Source organism: Pristiophorus japonicus, chromosome 3 (genome assembly GCF_044704955.1).
Source record: "Pristiophorus japonicus isolate sPriJap1 chromosome 3, sPriJap1.hap1, whole genome shotgun sequence".
In the NCBI taxonomy this organism is placed as follows: Eukaryota; Metazoa; Chordata; class Chondrichthyes; family Pristiophoridae; genus Pristiophorus; species Pristiophorus japonicus.
The window spans coordinates 82,085,214-82,109,859 of NC_091979.1; the positions used below are offsets into that span (position 1 = coordinate 82,085,214).

The 24,646-nt window shown below is 43.2% G+C and overlaps 1 protein-coding gene across 1 annotated transcript in view; it reads left to right on the forward strand.

Annotated features, from left to right (window-relative positions):
• Positions 1–24,646, forward strand: part of itgb5 (integrin, beta 5) — a 188,928-nt gene that overhangs the window by 64,377 nt on the left and 99,905 nt on the right. The window contains exons 9-10 of the mRNA XM_070875500.1: positions 10,411–10,545; positions 23,756–24,185. Of these exons, the coding sequence (XP_070731601.1) occupies positions 10,411–10,545; positions 23,756–24,185 (565 nt within the window). The remainder of the gene's footprint in view (positions 1–10,410; positions 10,546–23,755; positions 24,186–24,646) is intronic.

Consider the following 24,646-nt stretch of genomic DNA (forward strand, 5'->3'; position numbering starts at 1 on the left):
AAAGTTACATTATTATTATGATCTTCTAACCTAAAGAAGCTGGGTCTGATTAGTGTCTTTGATTAGTGTCTTTGATTAGTGTCTTTGAACCAGTACCAAGAATTCAGCAATTTGGGATTGAACTGACTGTTTGTTTATTTTAACAGAACTTGAACTTGTGGCTTTCCCTTTTACATCAGTGAGCGATGTTCAGTCAGCTAACTCCTGATTCAGTGACAACAGGGTTTATCCGAATGAAAGAAAAGCCACTTTTAAAAATTCTTCATTTGCCATATCTTTTTTGAGCGAACTGAGATTCAAACGTGTGTTTTTATAACATAATACTATGCTTGCTGATGGAAGATAAGGACAATAGATAAAGCGGTTTAGTTCTAATGCCCCCACCAGGCTCCACTTTCATCCAAGATGAGGCTTTATGTGGAGAAGATAGATGGCCATGCCCACAATGTATTGCATAGAAAAAGAATTTCAATCTGGGCAATTTGTAACTTGTCACAGTTTCAAATATCTTCAGTGTGTGAATATAATGAAGCACCACTGACGATTTCCCACATGTGTTTGACTGGTAATGCTTTGCCGTAACTATTTACATTCCGTATTCAGTTTGTTAAATCAAAAAGCAGTTCACTGTTTGTCTTACCTAGTCACCCAGTTAGGCTGTTAAAGGTGCATCATCTTTATTAAAAGGTATTTGACAAGTCCCACTCCAAAGACTTGCACACATAATATAGGCTGACATTTCAGTACAGTATTGAAGAACTCTGCACTGTCGGAGGTGCCGGCTTTCAGATGAGACATGAAACCAAGGCAGCATTTGCCCTCTCAGATGGACGTTAAAGATCCCATGACACTATTCGAAGAAGAGCAGGAGCGTTCTCCCCAGTATCCTGGTCAGTATTTATCACTCAACCAACATCACTAAAACAGATTATCTGGTCAGTATCTCATTGCTGTTTGTAGTACCTTGCTGTGTGCAAATTAGCTGCCGCGTTTCCTACATTGCAACTGACTGCACTTCAAAAGTAGTTCATAATAATCTTAGAGCACTTTAATCAAGAGCACTTTCACCTTTTTGTTCAATATTTATTGATGTAATTACAGTTGTAGAGACAATACCTGGGTGAAATCCATACTAAAATTCAACCTTAGGTGCCAATATAATCTACATTATAATTTAGTACAGGTAGTTAGGCATATGTCATTTCTAGCAGCCATTTTCATTTACAGCAGAGTTTCATCCTTGAGTAGGATTAGGTAGGAGCCTAAATGGAGCAGAACAATTGCAATTGAGCCATAATGTCGCATGAATTGTCTGCAGTGCAGCACACACTCATGAACGTGATGCTAACAGTCCATGTAAAATGCGGGTGTTAGGAATGTATGTTCACTGTAAATAGAAGAGGAGACTTTTTTCTTTGGGTGCTCGTTGATGCCCTTCAGGTGCAGTGCAACCTCGGGTGCATTGTGCCTATGAAGAAGCCCAGATTTTTCCTCTCATGGGCCATTCACATAGAAAGAAAAAGGAAAGACTTGCATTTATAAGGCGCTTTTCACGACCACCGGATATCTCAAACTGCTTTACAGCAAATGAAGTACTTTTGGAGTGTAGTTACTGTTGTAATGTGGGAAGAGCGGCAGCCAATTTGCTCACAGCAAGCTCCCACAAACAGCAATGTGATAGTGACCAGATAATCTGTTTTTTTGTTATGTTGATTGAGGGTTAAATATTGGCCAGGACAACAGGGATAACTCCCCTGCTCTTCTTCGGAATAGTGCCATAGGATCTTTTATGTCCACCTCGGTTTAAAGTCTCATCCAAAAGACATGGCCTGGCATACTCTAGGCAGTGTTCTTGCATGGCCCGCTCCAGCCCCTGTACATTGGAGAGGAAATGGAAACTCTGGGCTGCCAAGATTGGAGCCAGGCTCCAAAGAAGGCTCAAATGCTACAGATTGTCCAGGGTGGTCCAGATATTCTATGGTAATTATGGTTTGTGTAATGACTGGTCATTTCTCAGTAATAGAGGCCACATAAAACCTTTCCTTGCACTGAAAGTCAATCTTAATGTCACGCTCTGAGTTGTATATTTTTATGAGAGTTAATATAATATGTTGCAAGTACAAATGTATGACCTGCTCATAATCTTCCTCATGTTGAAAAGTACCTCTATTACACACAGGCAAAATGACTTTTACAGACTTAAAAGGTGAACTCATTAACCCACAACAGTATTAAGCCGTGAGTCTCTAGGGAGGAACTGGTCTTTTTTAAGGAAACAGCAGTATTTATTTAATTGTAAACCTCTGCTCAGAAAAGCATATAGGTTAACCACTGATAGTTCAGTGGTTGATGTTAAAATCAGGCTAGGTTTTCCACTCTGCTGAGAAACCGAGTGCACTAGGATTGTTCTTTAAGGTAGATTTTGTAATCATCACATGAGGTGAAGTACCTTGCATGGCATAGCGCTGACACGCTTCAACTCCCCTTGCATTTGCTTAAAGGGGAGGGCCGTTGTGTACTCTGCAAGGCCTCTGATGGCCACCACTGGATAACCAGGACAGCGTGGTACCAAGGCTGTAGTCCGGCACACAAAACAGAGCGGCGGGCTGCACGATGGCATCCCGGACCATGCTCATGAGCAAGTATTGAAGCCGACTCGAGAGTCGGCAAAACGACAAGGATGGCGGCCCGGGGTGCTAACGCCCTCCCTTTTAACTTCCGGCCCAGCAGCAGATGTCTGTCAGCTGCACGACCTCGCGGGCTGCAGGGTGATATCCCCCACGGGGTGGAAAGGGGTCAGCATGCAGCGCTGAGGGGTCGCTGCGCACGGTGATGACATAATCGCTGATGGCACGGGGGGGCGCGCCGCTGCCTTGACAGCGCCTCCGCAAACTCCCCGAAGCTGGTAACGTCCCCTGCCCCAGGCGAAAAGTGTTTTGTGTCCCACTAGCGACCCCCGGAGGTGCTAATGGGCGTCGCAAAAAGGGGCAATTTTGCTCCATTTAATTTTAATAGAGATGGAAAGCCCAGTATGGAATGGGAATCAACTTTGTATTTGTCATTGTTAGGGCTCTCAGCAGACTTGTGTTCTGTTGTGCCTATCAGGTGCATCTGGCAGGATTTGCAGGATAACTGAAAGTGCTGCTGGGGTGTGGGGGAGAGGTGGCAGGCAGAAGATTTGGCCACCTCCTGATCAGGGTTTCCTGTTCAGTTTAAATGGGTTTCAGTGGAAACCCAGCAGATCTGGATTCCATCCCAAATTCCAATCCTTCCTCCATAAATCTGCTGGAATTCCATCTCCTGGGGATGGAATTTCTAGACTTAAGACTTCAGTTGATTTTATTTGTATATTGAGCAAATGGCACATGAAAAATTCTTGGCTGAAAAGAGTTTATCCAGATTGTTTTTGCAATTTAATTCTGTGAAAGCTTCAGGCTAACCAGGGGAACATGATATGAGGCCCACTTGGAAATATATTGAGGGATATTGTTGCAGTGAAGGGTAGAGATGCCTCAAATCATTTTTATACTTTGGGTTTAGGATGTGCAAATTATTAATGAGTTGTGGAGTGATGCCAAATTATTTTCTATCTCATAATATTCCTGTAACATTTCACTACGTTAAAGGTGCTATATAAATACAAGTTGTTGTTGTTATAGAAAACATAGAAACACAGAAAATAGGTGCAGGAGTAGGCCATTCTTCCCTTCTAGCCTGCACCGCCATTCAATGAGTTCATGGCTGAACATGCAACTTCAGTACCCCATTCCTGCTTTTTCGCCATACCCCTTGATCCCCCTAGTAATAAGGACTTCATCTAACTCCTTTTTGAATATATGCAGTGAATTGGCCTCAACAACTTTCTGTGGTAGAGAATTCCACAGGTTCACCACTCTCTGGGTGAAGAAGTTTCTCCTCATCTCGGTCCTAAATGGCTTACCCCTTATCCTAGACTGTGTTCCCTGGTTCTGGACTTCCCCAACATTGGGAACATTCTTCCTGCATCTAACCTGTCTAACCCCGTCAGAATTTTAAACGTTTCTATGAGGTCCCCTCTCATTCTTCTGAACTCAAGTGAATACAAGCCCAGTTGATCCAGTCTTTCTTGATAGGTCAGTCCCGCCATCCCGGGAATCAGTCTGGTGAACCTTCGCTGCACTCCCTCAATAGCAAAATGTCCTTCCTCAGGTTAGGAGACCAAAACTGTACACAATACTCCAGGTGTGGCCTCACCAAGGCCCTGTACAACTGTAGCAACACCTCCCTGCCCCTGTATTCAAATCCCCTCGCTATGAAGGCCAACATGCCATTTGCTTTCTTAACCGCCTGCTGTACCTGCATGCCAACCTTCAATGACTGATGTACCATGACACCCAGGTCTCTTTGCACCTGCCCTTTTCCTAATCTGTCACCATTCAGATAATAGTCTGTCTCTCTGTTTTTACCACCAAAGTGGATAACCTCACATTTATCCACATTATACTTCATCTGCCATGCATTTGCCCACTCACCTAACCTATCCAAGTCGCTCTGCAGCCTCATAGCATCCTCCTCGCAGCTCACACTGCCACCCAACTTAGTGTCATCCGCACATTTGGAGATACTACATTTAATCCCCTCGTCTATATCATTAATGTACAGTGTAAACAGCTGGGGCCCCAGCACAGAACCTTGCGGTACCCCACTAGTCTCACTGCCTGCCATTCTGAAAAGTCCCCATTTACTCCTACTCTTTGCTTCCTGTCTGACAACCAGTTCTCAATCTATGTCAGCACACTACCCCCAATCCCATGTGCTTTAACTTTGCACATTAATCTCTTGTGTGGGATCTTGTCGAAAGCCTTCTGAAAGTCGAAGTACACCACATCAACTGGTTCTCCCTTGTCCACTCTACTGGAAACATCCTCAAAAAATTCCAGAAGATTTGTCAAGCATGATTTCCCTTTCACAAATCCATGCTGACTTGGACCTATCATGTCACCTCTTTCCAAATGCACTGCTATGACATCCTTAATAATTGATTCCATCATTTTACCCACTACCGATGTCAGGCTGACCGGTCTATAATTCCCTGTTTTCTCTCCCTCCTTTTTTAAAAAGTGGGGTTACATTGGCTACCCTCCACTCCATAGGAACTGATCCAGAGTCAATGGAATATTGGAAAATGACTGTCAATGCATCCGCTATTTCCAAGGCCACCTCCTTAAGTACTCTGGGATGCAGTCCATCAGGCCCTGGGGATTTATCGGCCTTCAATCCCATCAATTTCCCCAACACAATTTCCCGACTAATAAGGATTTCCCTCAGTTCCTCCTCCTTACTAGACCCTCTGACCCCTTTTATATCCAGAATGTTGTTAGTGTCCTCCTTAGTGAATACCGAACCAAAGTACTTGTTCAGTTGGTCCGCCATTTCTTTGTTCCCCGTTATGACTTCCCCTGATTCTGACTGCAGGGAACCTACGTTTGTCTTTACTAACCTTTTTCTCTTTACATATCTATAGAAACTTTTGCAATCCGTCTTAATGTTCCCTGCAAGCTTCTTCTCGTACTCCATTTTCCCTGCCCTAATTAAACCCTTTGTCCTCCTCTGCTGAGTTCTAAATTTCTCCCAGTCCCCGGGTTCGCTGCTATTTCTGGCCAATTTGTATGCCAGTTCCTTGGCTTTAATACTATCCCTGATTTCCCTTGATAGCCACGGTTGAGCCACCTTCCCTTTTTTAATTTTACGCCAGACAGGAATGTACAATTGTTGTGGTTCATGATATTGAGAATACATATAACTTGTTTGTTTAAATGCTTTAACAAATAGGTAGTGTACATTCTGAAACTACTCAAGTTAATGAGATATTTTGACCAGCGATTATGTCTAGATTGAATTTATTTTGTGCAGGATATACTGATATTCTAATGAATCTTTGTATAAAGTGAAACTTTTCACATGCAATCTTTTAGTCTCTAAATCCTTTCTCATCTGAATTGTACATATTGGCCCTGAAATCCCAGTCGGAGGCATCCCGCAGCCGTTCGCCTGAAAACAAGAGAAAAGATGCGTACTTACCTTTAGCTTGGGCGCCCACCAGCGTTTGAGGTTTTAGGCTTAAGAAACATGCGCATCAGAGCGCGTGCATGTCTGAACGGATATAGAGCTGGAGCTGGAGTCATGTGGGCCTGGGCAATAAATCAAGGTAAAGTATTTTCTCATTCATAATAATGGGAACTCCATAAGTAGGAGTTCTCATTATTATGAATGAGAAACCAATCCCCAACACCTAAACACACCAAAACACACGCAAAAAATAAAAAACACCCCACATATTTCAATTAAAATTAAAGTTACAAAAAAAATATCTTTTTCCGATTTTTAAAAAAAATTTTGTAATTATGGTTTAAAATAAACTTACCTTAGTGGGCAGGGTTTAGAACATAAAGTATTTTTACATTTTATTTTTATATGTTTTAAAACTCTTACGCTGGTAAAAGTAGGCTGTGCACCTGCTTTTACCAGGTGCAAGAGTTTTAAGGACATTCACTGGGCAAGAGATGGGCAAATACCGCAATCTTGCCCATGCGAATGTCCTTGCTGCTGAAATGTGTGCAATCTGTTTAGCCACAGCTTGATAGATCAGAGAAGCCGGTTTTCAGCGCATGAGCATTACACGCCGAAAATCGGCTTTTGCGATGCCTTCCCGGATCTGTACACACTCTATACGGACCCGAGGAGGCCAGAATTTCAGGGCCGTTATGTATTTTAACCACCTTTTAAATCTTGCTTTTGGATACAATTTAATGACATTTTATATTGAACCTGAAGTAAACTAGCTACAGAAATGATCTAATGCCAGTGGTTAAATGGAATGTGTGTTTTGATTTTCTAACTGAATGCTGGTTACGTTTTTGCTCCATTTCCTTCCATTTATGCCTGTATTGTTGCAGTATATTGTTGGATGGACATCTCAGCACGTTTCCTCCCCTTGCCCTCCCATTTTCTGCTTACTCTACTGGGATGCTGACTGATACTGGGATTCAGCTCCATCGGGTAGTTGTAGCAACACCCAAGATGTTTGTGTAGCAAAATTCTGAAATTGTGAAGCTATGGTTGAGGTGCAGGGCTTATGGGTGAGCATGTGTCAGGACTTTGGTTACGCATGAGCACCAGTTACAATCATGCGCACCGCCATTTATCGCAGGGGGGAAAATATGGGTCAAAGGGCAGCTGTGTTGCCAACTGACATCAGTCGCTTTGTGAAGGAAGAGTTACGTTGATGAGGTCCAGTGCTGAAATCCATGTTGTTTGGACAAGCTCTACCTCCCGAAGTTCCATGTGCCAAAAATCAGTAGTCAGGCCAGTTTTTGTTGGATTATAAAAGCCACCTTTCCCTTGTGAAAGGGTATTGAAAAACTGTATTTATTTTGGTAGCACATAGATATTTAGTTGCATTTTGCTTCCTACATTAATTTATCTTAAAAGAAGTGGCTGCAGAGATAGTGGATGCATTGGTTGTAATCTACCAAAATTTCCTGGATTCTGAAGCGGTCCCAGCAGATTGGAAAACCGCAAATGTAACACCCCTATTTAAAAAAGGAGGCAGACAAAAAGCAGGAAACTATCGACCAGTTAGCCTAACATCTGTCTTTGGGAAAATGCTGGAGTCCATTATTAAGGGAGCAGTAGCGGGACATTTGGAAAAGCATGATTCAATCAAACAGAGTCAGCATGGTTTTATGAAAGGGAAATCATGTTTGACAAATTTGCTGGAGTTCTTTGAGGATGTAACGAGCAGGTTGGATAAGGGGGAACCAGTGGATGTGGTGTATTTGGATTTCCAGAAGGCATTCGATAAGGTGCCACATAAGAAGTTCCTGGTCAAGATAAAAGCTCACAGGATTGGGGGTAATATATTAGTATGAATAGAGGAATAGTTAACTAACAGAAAACAGGGAGTCGGCATAAATGTATCATTTTCCAGTTGGTGCCACAGGGATCGGTGCTGGATCCTCAACTATTTACAATCTATATTAATGACTTGGATGAAGGGACCGAGTGTAATGTAGCCAAGTTTGCTGCTGATACAAAGATGGGTGAGAAAGCAAATTGTGAGGAAGACATAAAAAATCTGCAAAGGGATATAGTGAGTGGGCAGAAATTTGGCAGATGGAGTGTAATGTGGGAAAATATGAGGTTATCCACTTTGGCAGAAATAGTAGAAAAGCAAATTATAATTTAAATGGAGAAAAATTGCAAATGCTGCAGTACAGAGAGACGTGGGGGTCCTTGTGCAAGAAACACAAAAAGTTAGTATGCAGGTACAGCAAGTTACCAGGAAGGCAAATTAAATGTTGGTCTTTATTGCAAGGGGGATAGAGTATAAAAGCAGAGAAGTCCTGCCTAAACTGTACAGGGTATTGGTGAGGCCACACCTGGAGTACTGCGTACAGTTTTGATCTCCGTTTTTAAGGAAGGATATACTTGCATTGCAGGCTGTTCAGAGAAAGTTCACTAGGTTGATTCCAGAGATGAGGGGGTTGACTTATGAGGATAGGTTGAGTAGGTTGGGCCTATACACATTGGAGTTCAGAAGAATGAGAGGTGATCTTCTTGAAACTTATAAGATAATGAGGGGGCTCAACAAGGTGGATGCAGGAAGAATATTTCCACTCATAGGGGAAACAAAAACTAGAGGACATAGTCTTAGAATAAGGGGCCGCCCATTTAAAACTGAGATTAGGAGAAATTTCTTCTCTGAGGGTTGTAAATCTGTGGAATTCGCTGCCTCAGAGAGCTGTGGAGGCTGGGTCATTGAATATATTTAAGGCGGAGATAGACAGATTTTTGAGCGATAAGGGAGTAAAGGATTATGGGGAGCGGGCAGGGAAGTGGAGCTGAGTCCATGATCAGATCAGCCATGATCTTATTGAATGGCGGACCAGCCTCAAGGGGCCAAATGACCCACTCCTGTTCCTATTTTTTATGTAAAGGCTTTTTACCTTTGCATATTTCCTTAATTTCTTTATTTTTCCTACATTGATATGTACTGTCAATTGTGAAAATTCTTTACCCCAAGAGTGGTGAGAATGTGGAACTTACTACCACAGGGAGTGGTTGAAGCGAATAGTATAGATGCATTTAGCATCGGCAGTCCCTCGAAATCGAGGAAGACTTGCTTCCACTCTAAAAGTGAGTTCTCAGGTGAATGAACAGTCCAATATGGGAATTACAGTCTTTTTCACAGGTGGGACAGACAGTCGTTGAATGAAAGGGTGGATGGGGAGTCTGGTTTGTCATACGTTCCTTCCGCTGCCTGCGCTTGCTTTCTGCATGCTCTCGGTGATGAGATTCGAGGTGCTCAGTGCCCTCCCGGATGCTCTTCCTCCACTTAGGGCAGTCTTTGGCCATGAGCTCCCAGGTGTCGGGAACGTTGTATTTTATCAAGGAGGCTTTGAAGATGTCCTTGAAACGTTTCCTCGGCCCACCTGGGGCTTGCTTGCCGTGTAGGAGTTCCAAGTAGAGCGCTTGCTTTGGGAGGCTTGTGTCAGGTATGCGAACAATGTGGCCCGCCCAACGGAGCTGGTCGAGTGTGGTCAGTGCTTTGATGCTGGGGATGTTGGCCTGATCGAGAACGCTGACGTTGGTGTGTCTGTCCTTCCCGTAGATTTGCAGGATCTTGCGGAGACATCGTTGGTGGTATTTCTCCAGCGATTTGAGGCGTCTGCTGTATATGGTCCACGTCTCTGAGCCATACAGGAGGGCGGGTATCACTACAACCCTGTAGACCATGAGCTTGGTGCCAGTTTTGAGGGCTTGACCTTTGAAAACTCTCTTCCTCAGGCGGCCGAAGGCTACGCTGACGTACTGGAGACGGTGTAGAACCTTGTCGTCAATGTCCGACCTTGCTGATAATAGGCTCCCAAGGCATTTAAGAGGAGGCTAGACAAGCATATGAGGGAGAAGAGGGTTATGCGGATAGATTTAGATGAGGAAAGACGGGAGGAGGCTTGAGTGGAGCATCAACACCGACATGGACTGGTTGGGCTGAATGGCCTGTTTCTCTGCCGTATATCCTATGTAATCCTATGGAATGTAATTGCTGGCCTTACTTCTCAGCACCCAGTTTCCGGGTGCTGAAAGCCTTTTGCAACTGGAGGTGTGTGGTGGAGCTAGCTTCACAATTTTCATCAAGACTCGTCCACCTCGTGGCCAGTGTAGGTACGCCTACTCCATAAATGGCCCCAGCCCTAAAATTGCCAACCGTAATTTGGGTGTTTGGTTTATAAAGGCAATTTTTTATAATGTGATAATCAGTTACAGTCTTGTTGATTAAACAGAGATTAATATACTTATAACATGGAATGTAAATATAATTTTTTTTGTTCTGATCATATTAAAGAATGTGTATTTGTCTTCATCTAGAGTATTCGGTCTAAGGTTGAGTTGACAGTATGGGAGCAGCCAGACGACATCAATCTTTTCTTGACAGCCACGTGTCAGGATGGTGTTTCACGCCCTGGAGTTAGAAAGTGCGGTGACCTTAAAATTGGAGACACAGTAAGTGGTCGAGTTTTACTTAGTGTGATGGATAAGAGTGTTATGATGTTTTGTCATTAAGTAATTAGTTAAAGAATATTGTGAATTTACACAGCCTCTATTTAAATACACATTTTTTAAATTAGAGAACTGATGTAAGCATGTGATCTCAACATTGTCCCCCTGCCAAAAAAAAGTAATGTTTCCAAAAAAGGATGGCTCCATCAGCTACCTCTGTGTGTTGGTGCTGCATGTTGTAAAGTGCAGTGAGTGTAGTCTACAGAACCATTGCAAGCATGTGCATTAAATCTACTTGTTATTTTTGCTAAAAATAAAATTGAATTATCCAGTAGATCAGATTAAATGGTTTTAATAAAACAGTGCAGGAGGTATTTTTGCACAATTTCAATTCAAGTAAACAGATAATTCAAATTAAGTAACAAAATTAAGAGGAATAGATTGCATTCAAATGGAGTTGAAAATTTAAGTGGATTTCATATTTACCATCGTTCTCATGGTTAATGGTGTGAATAATCCTAGGTTTGCTTTAGCAGACTGCATGAATACTTCTCAGGGTACTGATGTGTGACAGAAATAACCTTTAGTAAGCTTGTGAAACTCATTCACCTTGAAGACCACTTCATAAATCTGAGCAGTAGGTGCCACTTGCAACTCTTGTTTCTTTTTTCTTTTTGTCGGGTGAGCATGTGCGGTTTCCTTCTGTTGATTCCAGAAGATGGGAGCTTTAGAAGTGTTAGGAGTGTTATGAAAGACAGCTTACGGGGAGTTATGCACAATATATATAGGGGGAGTGTTTGCTAGTGCTGTTGGGGAGGATTTAAACTAATATGGCAGGGGGATGGGAACCAATGCAGGGAGACAGAGGGAAACAAAAAGGAGCCAAAAGCAAAAGACAGAAAGGAGATGAGGAAAAGTGTAGGGCAGAGAAACCCAAGGCAAAGAACAAAAAGGGCCACTGTACAGCAAAATTCTAAAAGGACAAAGGGTGTTAATAAAACAAGCCTGAAGGCTTTGTGTCTTAATGCAAGGAGTATCCGCAATAAGGTGGATGAATTAATTGTGCAAATAGATGTTAACAAATATGATGTGATTGGGATTACGGAGACGTGGCTCCAGGATGATCAGGGCTGGGAACTCAACATTCAGGGGTATTCAACATTCAGGAAGGATAGAATAAAAGGAAAAGGAGGTGGGGTAGCATTGCTGGTTAAAGAGGAGATTAATGCAATAGTTAGGAAAGACATTAGCTTGGATGATGTGGAATCTATATGGGTCGAGCTGCAGAACACCAAAGGGCAAAAAACGTTAGTAGGAGTTGTGTACAGACCTCCAAACAGTAATAGGGATGTTGGGGAGGGCATCAAACAGGAAATTAGGGGTGCATGCAATAAAGGTGCAGCAGTTATAATGGGTGACTTTAATATGCACATAGATTGGGCTAGCCAAACTGGAAGCAATACGGTGGAGGAGGATTTCCTGGAGTGCATAAGAGATGGTTTTCTAGACCAATATGTTGAGGAACCAACTAGGGGGGAGGCCATCTTAGACTGGGTGTTGTGTAATGAGAGAGGATTAATTAGCAATCTCATTGTGCGAGGCCCCTTGGGGAAGAGTGACCATGATATGGTGGAATTCTGCATTAGGATGGAGAATGAAACAGTAATTTCAGAGACCATGGTCCAGAACTTAAAGAAGGGTAACTTTGAAGGTATGAGGCGTGAATTGGCTAGGATAGATTGGCGAATGATACTTAGGGGGTTGACTGTGGATGGGCAATGGCAGACATTTAGAGACCGCATGGATGAAGTACAACAATTGTACATTCCTGTCTGGCGTAAAAATAAAAAGGGGAAGGTGGCTCAACCGTGGCTATCTAGGGAAATCAGGGATAGTATTAAAGCCAAGGAAGTGGCATACAAATTGGCCAGAAATAGCAGCGAACCTGGGGACTGGGAGAAATTTAGAACTCAGCAGAGGAGGACAAAGGGTTTGATTAGGACAGGGAAAATGGAGTACGAGAAGAAGCTTGCAGGGAACATTAAGGCGGATTGCAAAAGTTTCTATAGGTATGTAAAGAGAAAAAGGTTGGTGAAGACAAACGTAGGTCCCCTGCAGTCAGAATCAGGGGAAGTCATAACGGGGAACAAAGAAATGGCGGATCAATTGAACAAGTACTTTGGTTCGGTATTCACTAAGGAGGATACAAACAACCTTCCGGATATAAAAGGGGTCAGAGGGTCTAGTAAGGAAGAGGAACTGAGGGAAATCTTTATTAGTCGGGAAATTGTGTTGGGGAAATTGATGGGATTGAAGGCCGATAAATCCCCAGGGCCTGATGGACTGCATCCTAGAGTACTTAAGGAGGTGGCCTTGGAAATAGCGGATGCATTGACAGTCATTTTCCAACATTCCATTGACTCTGGATCAGTTCCTATGGAGTGGAGGGTAGCCAATGTAACCCCACTTTTTAAAAAAGGAGGGAGAGAGAAAACAGGGAATTATAGACCGGTCAGCCTGACCTCAGTAGTGGGTAAAATGATGGAATCAATTATTAAGGATGTCATAGCAGTGCATCTGGAAAATGGTGACATGATAGGTCCAAGTCAGCATGGATTTGTGAAAGGGAAATCATGCTTGACAAATCTTCTGGAATTTTTTGAGGATGTTTCCAGTAAAGTGGACAAAGGAGAACCAGTTGATGTGGTATATTTGGACTTTCAGAAGGCTTTCGACAAGGTCCCACACAAGAGATTAATGTGCAAAGTTAAAGCACATGGGATTGGGGGTAGTGTGCTGACGTGGATTGAGAACTGGTTGTCAGACAGGAAGCAAAGAGTAGGAGTAAACGGGTACTTTTCAGAATGGCAGGCAGTGACTAGTGGAGTGCCGCAAGGTTCTGTGCTGGGGCCCCAGCTGTTTACATTGTACATTAATGATTTAGACGAGGGGATTAAATGCAGTATCTCCAAATTTGCGGATGATACTAAGTTGGGTGGCAGTGTGAGCTGCGAGGAGGATGCTATTAGGCTGCAGAGTGACTTGGATAGGTTAGGTGAGTGGGCAAATGCATGGCAGATGAAGTATAATGTGGATAAATGTGAGGTTATCCACTTTGGTGGTAAAAACAGAGAGACAGACTATTATCTGAATGGTGACAGATTAGGAAAAGGGAAGGTGCAACGAGACCTGGGTGTCATGGTACATCAGTCATTGAAGGTTGGCATGCAGGTACAGCAGGCGGTTAAGAAAGCAAATGGCATGTTGGCCTTCATAGCGAGGGGATTTGAATACAGGGGCAGGGAGGTGTTGCTACAGTTGTACAGGGCCTTGGTGAGGCCACACCTGGAGTATTGTGTACAGTTTTGGTCTCCTAACTTGAGGAAGGACATTCTTGCTATTGAGGGAGTGCAGCGAAGGTTCACCAGACTGATTCCCGGGATGGCGGGACTGACCTATCAAGAAAGATTGGATCAATTGGGCTTGTATTCACTGGAGTTCAGAAGAATGAGAGGGGACCTCATAGAAACGTTTAAAATTCTGACGGGTTTAGACAGATTAGATGCAGAAAGAATGTTCCCAATGTTGGGGAAGTCCAGAACCAGGGGTCACAGTCTGAGGATAAGGGGTAAGCCATTTAGGACCGAGATGAGGAGAAACTTCTTCACCCAGAGAGTGGTGAACCTGTGGAATTCTCTACCACAGAAAGTAGTTGAGGCCAATTCACTAAATATATTCAAAAGGGAGTTAGATGAAGTCCTTACTACTCGGGGGATCAAGGGTTATGGCGAGAAAGCAGGAAGGGGGTACTGAAGTTTCATGTTCAGCCATGAACTCATTGAATGGCGGTGCAGGCTAGAAGGGCTGAATGGCCTGCTCCTGCACCTATTTTCTATGTTTCTATGTTTCTATGTTTAATTCATTTGCTAAAAATGTGAATTCATTTGATCTGAACGAATCAGCCCTGTCTACTGCTTAAAGTAAGAAGAAGCATGGATCCATACTAGTTTACAAATCCTAGTTGCTATTTAAAGGAAGTCTAAAATATCTAAAAATGGCACAGGAAGGTGACAGGTTTGATCCCCAGTTTATGCTGTGTTAGCTGGTCAATTGTAGTTGGGACGTACAATTGGCTTCAGTGACCCACGTTGGGAAAAATCAGCATTGTTTCCTGCTCTTGATTGCTGTTCAGTGACCCCCTGCTGGGAATGTATATGTGTGAATGGTGGGTGAGAACAAAATTGGGCTCTGCTATGCTGCTTTCCGCAGTCTAATGACTTGCTGACATACATTGCTTCAGCTCACATATAGAGAATAATCGCTTTGACAGTTAATTATGGAACTGCACACTAGCCCAAAAAAAGGCCTTCAGGACAGAAATGGATAAAAGATGAGAAACAAGTGTGCACTTGCTTAAAAGCTGTTCATCTCTAACATGTTCCAGTTCTGATGAATGGTCAACGACCTGAACAATAGGCCTTGGGTGGGAGAGGGTCACGGGGTGGGGGGGGGGGGAGGGTTTAAACAGTCAAATGCGCGAAATGTGACCCAGATTTCATGGAGTTCGAGTGTCCTGCTGCTGTACAGGGGTGGGCCACTTCATTAGCATATTTAAAATAGGTCTCCCACAATGCAATTTGGAGCCAGATTTAAAATTAACCGCTGCTGCACAGATTTCCCAGGGGTCGGGAACCCTAGCATTTTCTATTTTATCTCAGCAGTTTACAAGTAGCTACGATGACCAGAATTTGCTAATTTAGAGCATTGATCTTAACCTGGTCCATGACATTAACAGTTAAACGTAATCATACTACACACCTAACACCACATGAGCAGTACCGCAGCGGATCAGCTAGGATTCTACAAAACATATAGAAACATAGAAAATAGGTGCAGGAGTAGGCCATTCGGCCCTTCTAGCCTGCACCGCCATTCAATGAGTTCATGGCTGAACATGCAACTTTAGTACCCCATAGAAACATAGAAAATAAATTATAGAACAGGTGTCTGGAAATCTGTAGGATAGGTCAAGGCATAAGAGTGGGATGTGCCTATGTGCCTATTAGGGACCCCCTGCCTCCTCCCCCCCCCCCCCCCCCCCCCCCATCCTTGGATTGCTTCATTTGAGATTTGAGCTGATAAATGAATTGTCTGTGAAGCCCCATGTTTACCATTCTCGTATGCTACTGATTTTGGAAGCATTGCAGTTTAAAACTGTGCTGAGGAGAAATTGTTATGCAATAAGTGTCTGTGAGTTCACGTGTGTTATTACTGGTGAATAGGATTCAGATCCCTGTAACGAGCCTAGAGGTGCGTGCCCATATCTGCTTTGATACAAAACAATCTATCGCTGCAGTGGTAAACCATGATAAGCACACAGCAGTGCATTAATTATTTTCTAATTTAAAATTTAAAAAAAACACTTGCAGACAAAACTTCATTTATACCTTTATCAGGTCTGCAGACGAGATGACAGTTGACCCTCAAGATCTTGTGAATTAAGAAATGCTGCAATGTAGTTTCATTTTCTCTACAAATTCAACATATAGACTGCCAATCTTCTTTCATACATCCAGTGTATGTTTTTGTTCACTCTTTTAAGTCAAATTGTAAACGAGTGTACAAAGAAAACATTTAATAATAACGAGCCCCTCCCCCACGTGTTTATTTTGGAAGTACTGGAGTTGTATGCTTGATACACATGACGAACAGGACACTGTTGCTTCGCAGTACAGTAGCAAAGACTAAAAGAGGCAATGTTATTGTTCCTGTTCCTGTTGCAGTATGTTGTTAAAAAAACAAGATTATATCTAATGGAAATCCATCATTTATGGAGAAGGAGCAGTAACATCAACAATAATCATTTGCATTTTTATAGCACATTTAACATAGAAAAACCTCCCGAGACGCATCACAGAAACATAATTAGACAAAAATTGGTATTGCGCAAAATAAGATGATATCATACAATCTAAGAAATTTACAGCATGAAAGGAGGCCATTTCGGCCCGTCGTGTTCGTGCCGGCCGACAAAGAGCTATCTAGCCTAATCCCACTTTCCAGCTCTTGGTCCGTTCCCCTCAAATCCCCTCTAAACCTCTTCCCAATTACTTTAAATCTAAGCCCCTTGGTTTTGACCCTTCTGCTAAGGGAAATAAAGGCAAGCATTCCGTATACCTTCTTAACCACCTTAACTATCTGGCTTGCTACATTCAAGTCTAAACAATTAATATAAACCACAAAAAGCAAGGGACCTAGTACTAAGCCCTGCGGAACCCCACTGGAAACAGCTTTCCAGTCACAAAAACACCCATCAACCATTACTCTGCTCCTTCCTCTGAGCCAATTTTGGATCCAACTGGCCACTTTGCCTTGTATCCCATGGGCTTTTACTTTCATTACCAGTCTGCCCTATGGGACTTTATCAAAAGCCCTGCTAAAATCCATATACACTACATCAAATGCACTACCCTCATTGTTACCTCCTCAAAAGATTCAGTCAAGTTAGTCAGACACGACCTTCCCTTAACAAATCCACGCTGACTCTCCTTGATTAACCTGTGTCTTTCTAAATGAAGATTTATCCTGTCCCTCAGAATTTTTTCCAATAGTTTTCCCACCACCAAGGTTAGGCTGACTGGCTTGTAATTACTCGGTCTATCCCTTTCTCCATTTTTAAACAAAGGTGCAACGTTAGCAGTCCTCCAGTCCTCCGGCACCACACCTGTAGCCAGACAGGTTTGGAAAATGATGGTCAGAGCCTCTGATATTTCCTCTTTTGCTTCTCTTAACAGCCTGGGATACATTTTATCCGGGCCTGGGGATTTATCCACTTCCAAAGTTGCTAACCCCATAATACCTCCTCACTATGTTCATTTCATCTAATATTTCACACTTCTCCTCTCTGATTGCAATGTCTTCATCGCCCCTCTCTTTTGTGAAATCAGACTCAAAGTATTCATTCAGAATCATACCCACATCTTCTGCCTCCACACACAGATTACCTTTATGGTTTCTAATAGGCCCTACTCTTTCTTTAGTTATCCTCTTGCTCTTAATGTATTTATAAAACATCATTGGGTTTTCCTTGATTTTACTTGCCACAATTTTTTCATGCTCTTTCTATGCTTTCCTTATTTCCTTTTTAATTTCAGCCTTGCACTTTCTATACTCCTCTAGGTTTTCTGCAGTAATGAGCCCTTGGTATCTGTCATAAGCCTCCCCTTTTTTTCTTTATCCTACTTGTATCCCCCTTGACATCCAGAGGGCTCTAGATTTGTTCATCCCACCCTTTTTCTTTAAGGGAGCATACTTGCTCTGAACCCTCAGAATCTCCTTGAATGCCTCCTACTGCTCTGACAGTGATTTACCTTCAAATAGCTGTTTCCAGTCCAATTTGGCTAAATCCCATCTCAGCTTAGCAAAATTGGCTTTTCCCCAATTGAGAATTTTAATGCGTGGTCTATTGTTATCCTTTTCCATAACTACCCTAAATCCTACTGAATTTTGATCACTAACATCAAGATGCTCTCCCACTAAAACCCCTTCCACCTGCCCAGCTTCATTCCCTAAAACTTAGTCCAGAACCACCCCCTCCCTTGTTGGGCTTGATACATACTGGTTAAAAAAGTTCTCCTGAATGCATTTTAGGAATTCTGCACCCTCTAACTTTCTATCCCAGTTAATATTAGGGTAGTTGATTCTATCCCAGTTAATATTAGGTTAGTTGAAATCCCCTACTATTACGGCCCTATATTAGAGGGGTGATCAAACGCAAAATTAACACCAAGGCAAAGAAGGAGATATTGGCAGGGGTGTCTGGAAGCTTGGTTAAAGAGGTGGGTTATAGGAGGGTCTTAAAAAAAGGAGAGGCAGAGAGGTTTAGGGAAGGAGTTGCAGATTGTAGGGCCTACATGGCTGAAGATATGGCAACCAATGGTGGTGTGAAAAAAGTGAGGGATGTGCAGAGTTCTTGTAGGTTCGTTGGGCTGGAAGGGGTAGACAATTAACCAACTAACGGGAGGTGGAGTTTCCATGAACATGTCCATCCTCAGTGATGGTGGAGCCCAACATGTGTTGCAGAAGACATTGCTTCAGTGTTCGCAACCATCTTCAGCCAAAAGTACTAAGTAGATGATGCTTCTCAGCCTCCTCCTGAGGAGGTGCTAGTCTTCAGCCCATTCAATTCACTCCACGTGACATCAAGAAATAGCTGAGTGCACTGGACACAGTGAATGCTATGGGCCCTGACAATATCCCAATGCAGTCCTGAAGAGTTGTGCACCAAAACTAGTCTCTCGGACTTGCATCAAAGTTTATTTGCCGAGACAAAAATCGCTTGTTTACCTAACTTACCTTGTAATTTGTAAATTTTTTTACTTACATTTAAGTTTAATTGCCTCACAAAATGCTCCCCTGGCATCTCCTAATTCTCTAAGTTTTTGTTTTCTCATTTGGTTTGTTTCCACGGTCTTTTTGTTTCAGCCACATCCATCACCGCCGCACAGGCTGACATTTGTAACATGTTGTTCTACTATAGCAATTAACTAATTTTTACATTGCTTTCCCTTGTCTAATGACTATTTTAACTGCTCAGTTTGTCTCTCTAGGTCTTTAATTTTCTTTCGTCATTTTTCTGTGCACAGAAATGGGCCGTGCAGACGAGTAATTTCCTTCCTTTGTCTAACTTAATTTTCTTACTGTCTAACTTGTGCCTTAATATAGTTCACCGCCTCTTAAGATGACGTCTCACTAGTCAGACAATCCGGCACCAACATTTGGGTGTGCTCAGTGCTTAACTTACTTAACTTTTTCTCTAATAATTATTTCACATTTCCCTTTTTGGGCATTTTGACGCACCTTTTATTACTGGCAAGTTAGGTTAGGTTATCCCTACCAGTTTAGTAGTCTGCCTTCTAACTTAAACTAGGACTCCACTGTGTAATACAACAAAAGATCACCGTTTATCATTTGTAAGAATTCTTAAGGAGTCGGACTTGACAATAGTTGGTTACAGTAAATCTTTTATTCGAACACACAGCAGAGATCAATACCTTTCTGTGTATGATGAGGGTAATTTACAGTTCTGAACAGTTATTACCCGTTCATTCGCTGGACAGAGCAGCAGGTATCATTTTCTTCTTTAGCTAGGTAGGTAGTCAGCATTACATCCCCCGACACAAATTCGATATCCCTTGTGGATCTTCTATTTCTGCGCTGAATGTTCGCAATCCCTCTTTTATCCTTCAAAGTTCCGATCATTTGACGAATGAGGTTCACTCATGTCTGTCCACGGTGCAAATCGGCACATAGGCACTTATTGGCACTTCTTTATCTTGTCTAGCATCTTCAACAAAGATACCCTTAGGTCTCCTTCTGTTTCTCTCGACCTTGAGTGTGACATAGGCTTCGCACCAACAGAGGGTGAGAAATTGGGTGCATTTGCGCCTCCTGTTAGTGCCCCCTGGGGGGCTATGGCATTGCGCCACGATCTCTTGCACCCGGAGATCGTGACGTTAGCGCTCCGGCACCTAAATTGGGTTTTTCCCCCTGATGCTGTGCCGGGTGATAACAGCGACAGTTTCAGGGGACACGCACCCGGCAGCCGGCCGCTACCCAGGTGAAATTTAAAGGGGAGGTGGCCGGTTGCTGCTGAAAAGAAACACTCGTTTCACTTCCTGCTCCGGTGCTGCTTTGGTCACGGGGTTGGTGCTATGATCTCTCAGCCCGGCACTCAGCCGGGCTGATCGCATGTTACCCCCACTCCCCGGTGGTCCAGGTAGGTGGGTTCCTAATATGCAGAATATGCAGCATGGGCCCTTCTCTTTAATTCAGGGAAGAATCGAGTGCCCCGCTACTACCCCAGGAAGGAAGTGGATCGCTTGATTTAGCCCCAGTTTACCGCGAGATGGGACGGTACTCAATTTCTAAGCCATAGGCTTTGTAGCGGCTTTAATCAATCTCCACTCTTCCCCATACCTCTTTGGTTCCCCCCATCCCAACACCAAATGATGTCCCCTCCAACCCCCAATCTACGCCTCTCTCCTTTACAATTCCTGGCTGCGGCCTGGTGCCTCAGGCCTACCTGCCCGACAGCCCCTCAATCTGGCTGGCTGAGGCCAGTAAACAGATTTAAAAATGGTGACTGGGAACAGTAGCATAGTCGTTATGTTACTGGACTAGTAGTCCAAAGACACAAGTTCAAATGTCATCACAGCAACTGGGCAATTTAAATTCAGTTAATTAAATACTGCTTGTCTGACATCAGTTTGGCCATGGTTTACAGCTTAATTTTGCAAAAATTACCCGTTTAGCAAGATAGCTTAATTTTGCAAAAATATTACAGTCTTTGCATTAACCCTTTACATTTTTACAAGCCTTTAGCTATACTGTTAACTATGTCCTGTCCACAAAAGTGATGGAAGGAGTTGTCAGTAGTGCTGTCAAGCGGCACTTAATCACAAATGACCTACAGCAGCAGAGTTTTGAATGAGATGAAGTTACTAAGGTGGAGGTAGACGGTCATTGTGACGAAGAGGATATGGGGTCAGAAGCTCAGCTCGGGGTCAGAAAGATACGACGAGGTTGTGAACAGTCTGGTTCAACTTGAGATAATAGTCGATAAGGGATTTGCAATGAACGGTGAGGGTACAGAGTTTGTGGCAGGGACTGAAGACAATGGCTTTGGCCTTCCCAATATTTAATTGAGGAAATTGCAGCTCATCCAGGACTTGATGTCAGACAAGCAGTATTTAATTAACTGAATTTAAATTCCGCAGTTGCTGTGGTGAGATTTGAACTTATGTCTCTGGATCATTAGTCCACGACTCTTGGATTACTAGTCCAGTAACATAACCACTATACTACCGTTCCCGGTCACCATTTTTGAAATTTGTTTACTGGCCTCAGCCAGCCAGATTGAGAGGTTGTCAGACGAGTAGGCCTGCGGCACCAGGCTTCAGCCAGGAACCGTGGAGGAGAGAGGCAGAGATTGGGGGTCGGAGGGGACATCGTTTGGGTGGGGGGGTGGGGGGAACCAGAGAGGTCAGGGGAGGAGAGGAGAAGATCGCGGAAGGGGGTGCAGAGATCGGGCAAGGTGAGAGAAAATTGCAGGGGACCTGAGAGATCGGAGGAGGTGGGGAGAAAGTCATGGAAGGGGCCGGAGAAATCGGGGGAGGAGGGGAGAAGATAGCGGGGGACTGGAGACATTGGGGAAGATGTGGAGAAAATCGTGAGGGACCGGAGAGGACATCAGATTGTTGGGGGTGGGGGGCGCGATCACTGGGGAGGCTAACAGGTTTGCTTGGTGGGCCGGGCCGAGGACTCATGCTTTTCCTGGCTCACACAAGCAGTGCTGGAAAAGCATTCCAAAGCCAGGGAAACCTGGCCGGCCAGCGATACTGCTGGAACAGAGGAAAAGTCTAAAGCACGCAGCATTATTAAAATATATAAATGAGGGATTCACCTTCTGGGAGTATGTTGGTCGCTCGCTCCCCTGTCCCGCCTCCATTAAAACCAGAAGTGGGCGGTTTCGAGGTGGGTTGGGTTTTGATTTGAAATTTGTTACATTTATCCTTCCCACCTGACCCAAACCCACCCGTTTTTGGGGGTTAAAATGCCCCCCATGTCTTCGGGTGTTTGCCAAGGGGAAGCATGTAAACCACAACGAGAAGGCAGCATAAGATAACAGTGCAGGCGTGAGAAGAGAAGCCATGGCTGTAGATGCTCTGGCTACAATTGGAGAGGTAAGTCCTCAACCAAGTGAGAGCAGTTCCACAATGGAGAAGAGGTATTGAAGGAGGATGGTATGGTCGACTGTGTCAAAGGCTGCAGAGAGGTTGAGAAGATGGAGGAGGGATCTTTCCCTATGGTCACAGTCAAAAAGGATCCTTTTGTGACTTTGATTCTGGCTATTCCAGGAACAGAAAGCTGATTGGAGATGGATTTGGGGGGTGGAATCAACATGTTCGAGGACTATGGAGAGGAAATATGATGTTGGAAATGGAGCTGTAGATTGCAATGACAGGGATTGAGCAAAGCCTGCCTAGAGTATCAGAAATAAAAACTCCAAAACCTGTTCATTCCAAGAAAATAGGTGGTAAATAACAGAAATTCTGACCTTTGTTAGTTCCTCCTACAGCTATTCAATAAAATAATGAAGGCATTATTAACTGGAGCATGCAGCCTTGACTTGCTGTATTACTGCAAATCAAAATTCCTTTATGGTTGACTGCAAATTCTGCATTAATGTTAGAATGGATTTAGTCTAATGATGCTAAAGGCTGTGTCTGTGGTATAATTTGATTTGTTACTATTCAATTGAACAAGATTTAGATTAAAGTATTGCAAGTATTCAGTTTTCCAAATCTAAAATGAATTACACTAGGGTAAGGGCAGCAATGGCCATGTTAAAGTACACATTGGAAAGTCCTGTGAAAGTCCTGAGCCTATAAATTTAGCAAAATAATGCTGCCTGCCCTTCATTGAGAATGAGTAAAGATATTATACCCATATGACTAAAGGATCAGACAGAACTGTCAATATAAGCCACATGCCCAGGGCAGAAGTACTGGCCTAATGTACACTGAAATGTAAATAAAAATGTTGGAAGTCCAGCTGTTTTAATCCTAATGACAGTTACTGCTTGCTAATTTTTAGCTTCATCCACCACTATGAGTTTAACTCTTTGGAGACTTCCCCACTCAGGCCAGAGTTAAAATTGCAGCCAGGGCCCAATGACATCATCAGATCCTGACCTACATATTTAAAGAAAGACCCCATTGATTTTGAGTGGATGGCTCAGCTCCCCGTCCAGATGCCTGTGTAAAAATTATATTTGGCAGGATCCTGTTGGCTTGTGAGTGGGTAAGAGGGTGATTTTGACTGCCCACCCACCCACCCACCCACCCGGTGGAAATCTCACAACTGTTTATTTTACTTCTTAAACAACGGTAGTGTATAAAGTTAAAATCTCCTCTTTTCTGTTTAGGATATGTTTGAAGTATATTGCAAAGATGTATGCAGATAATGTGCCACCATCAATTTAGGACTACACAACTTTCTCATTCATTGAAATTTTGTACTCCTCATGATGCACTGGCTAAGAACATAACTTTAAAATTTAGGGAGATAATTACATGCAAAGAAGTTAAGTTTGTTGTGCCTTTGACCTTTGTATAGTATTGCTGTCTTTAGTAATGTTATTTCTATTCAGGTGTCTTTTGATGTCACTGTAGAAGCCAGGAGCTGTCCAGAGGCCCAGACCAGAAATAGCTTCACCATTAAACCAGTTGGCTTCAAAGATTCACTGAGTATAACGGTTGGTTATATTTGTAACTGTGACTGTACAAGTGAGATGCAAACCAACAGCTTCAAGTGCAATGGTAATGGAACCTATGAGTGTGGGATCTGTAAGTGTGATCCAGGCTTTCTGGGAGCGAATTGTGAATGCCAGGATGGAGAAACAAATAATGTATTCCAGACATTCTGCCGTGAAGCAGAGGGAAAGCCGATCTGCAGTGGCAGAGGGGAATGCAGCTGCAACCAGTGTGTCTGCTATGAGAGTGAGTTTGGAAGGATTTATGGAACATTCTGTGAATGTGATGACTTCTCATGTGCTAGGCACAAGGGCATACTCTGTTCAGGTAAGTTCAAATTCTACTAGCTTAATTACTGTATGGCTTGACTTGTATATTGTTTTAACCCTTTGTCATTAAGGAGAAGCTTTTTGTTCCGGGGGAAAAAACTGTCATCTCCGTGGGAGTTTTCTGAGTGACAGGGACAAAGGATTAATCTGACACCATTTTGCAGGAGGGTAAATTCCACTATGCACCTCTACATGGACAGTATGTATTTAGAACTAAGAAAGGCCACCATGAAACCACAGTAAGCTTGGTTTCTGATTTTAGGGCAGTTCCAGTTTCACTCGAGATCCATTTATTTGCTGAAAATCAGCAGGGTTCCTTTGGTAAGAAACTAAATGTGAATAAGCAGATTTCAGCCACAGGTAGAAAGGTCCAACTGATCCCAACATGGCAATTTTAGCTTCCATTGGGTTAACGACTGGATGGCACACTGATAGCATTTCTGATTCAGTAGCTGTGTG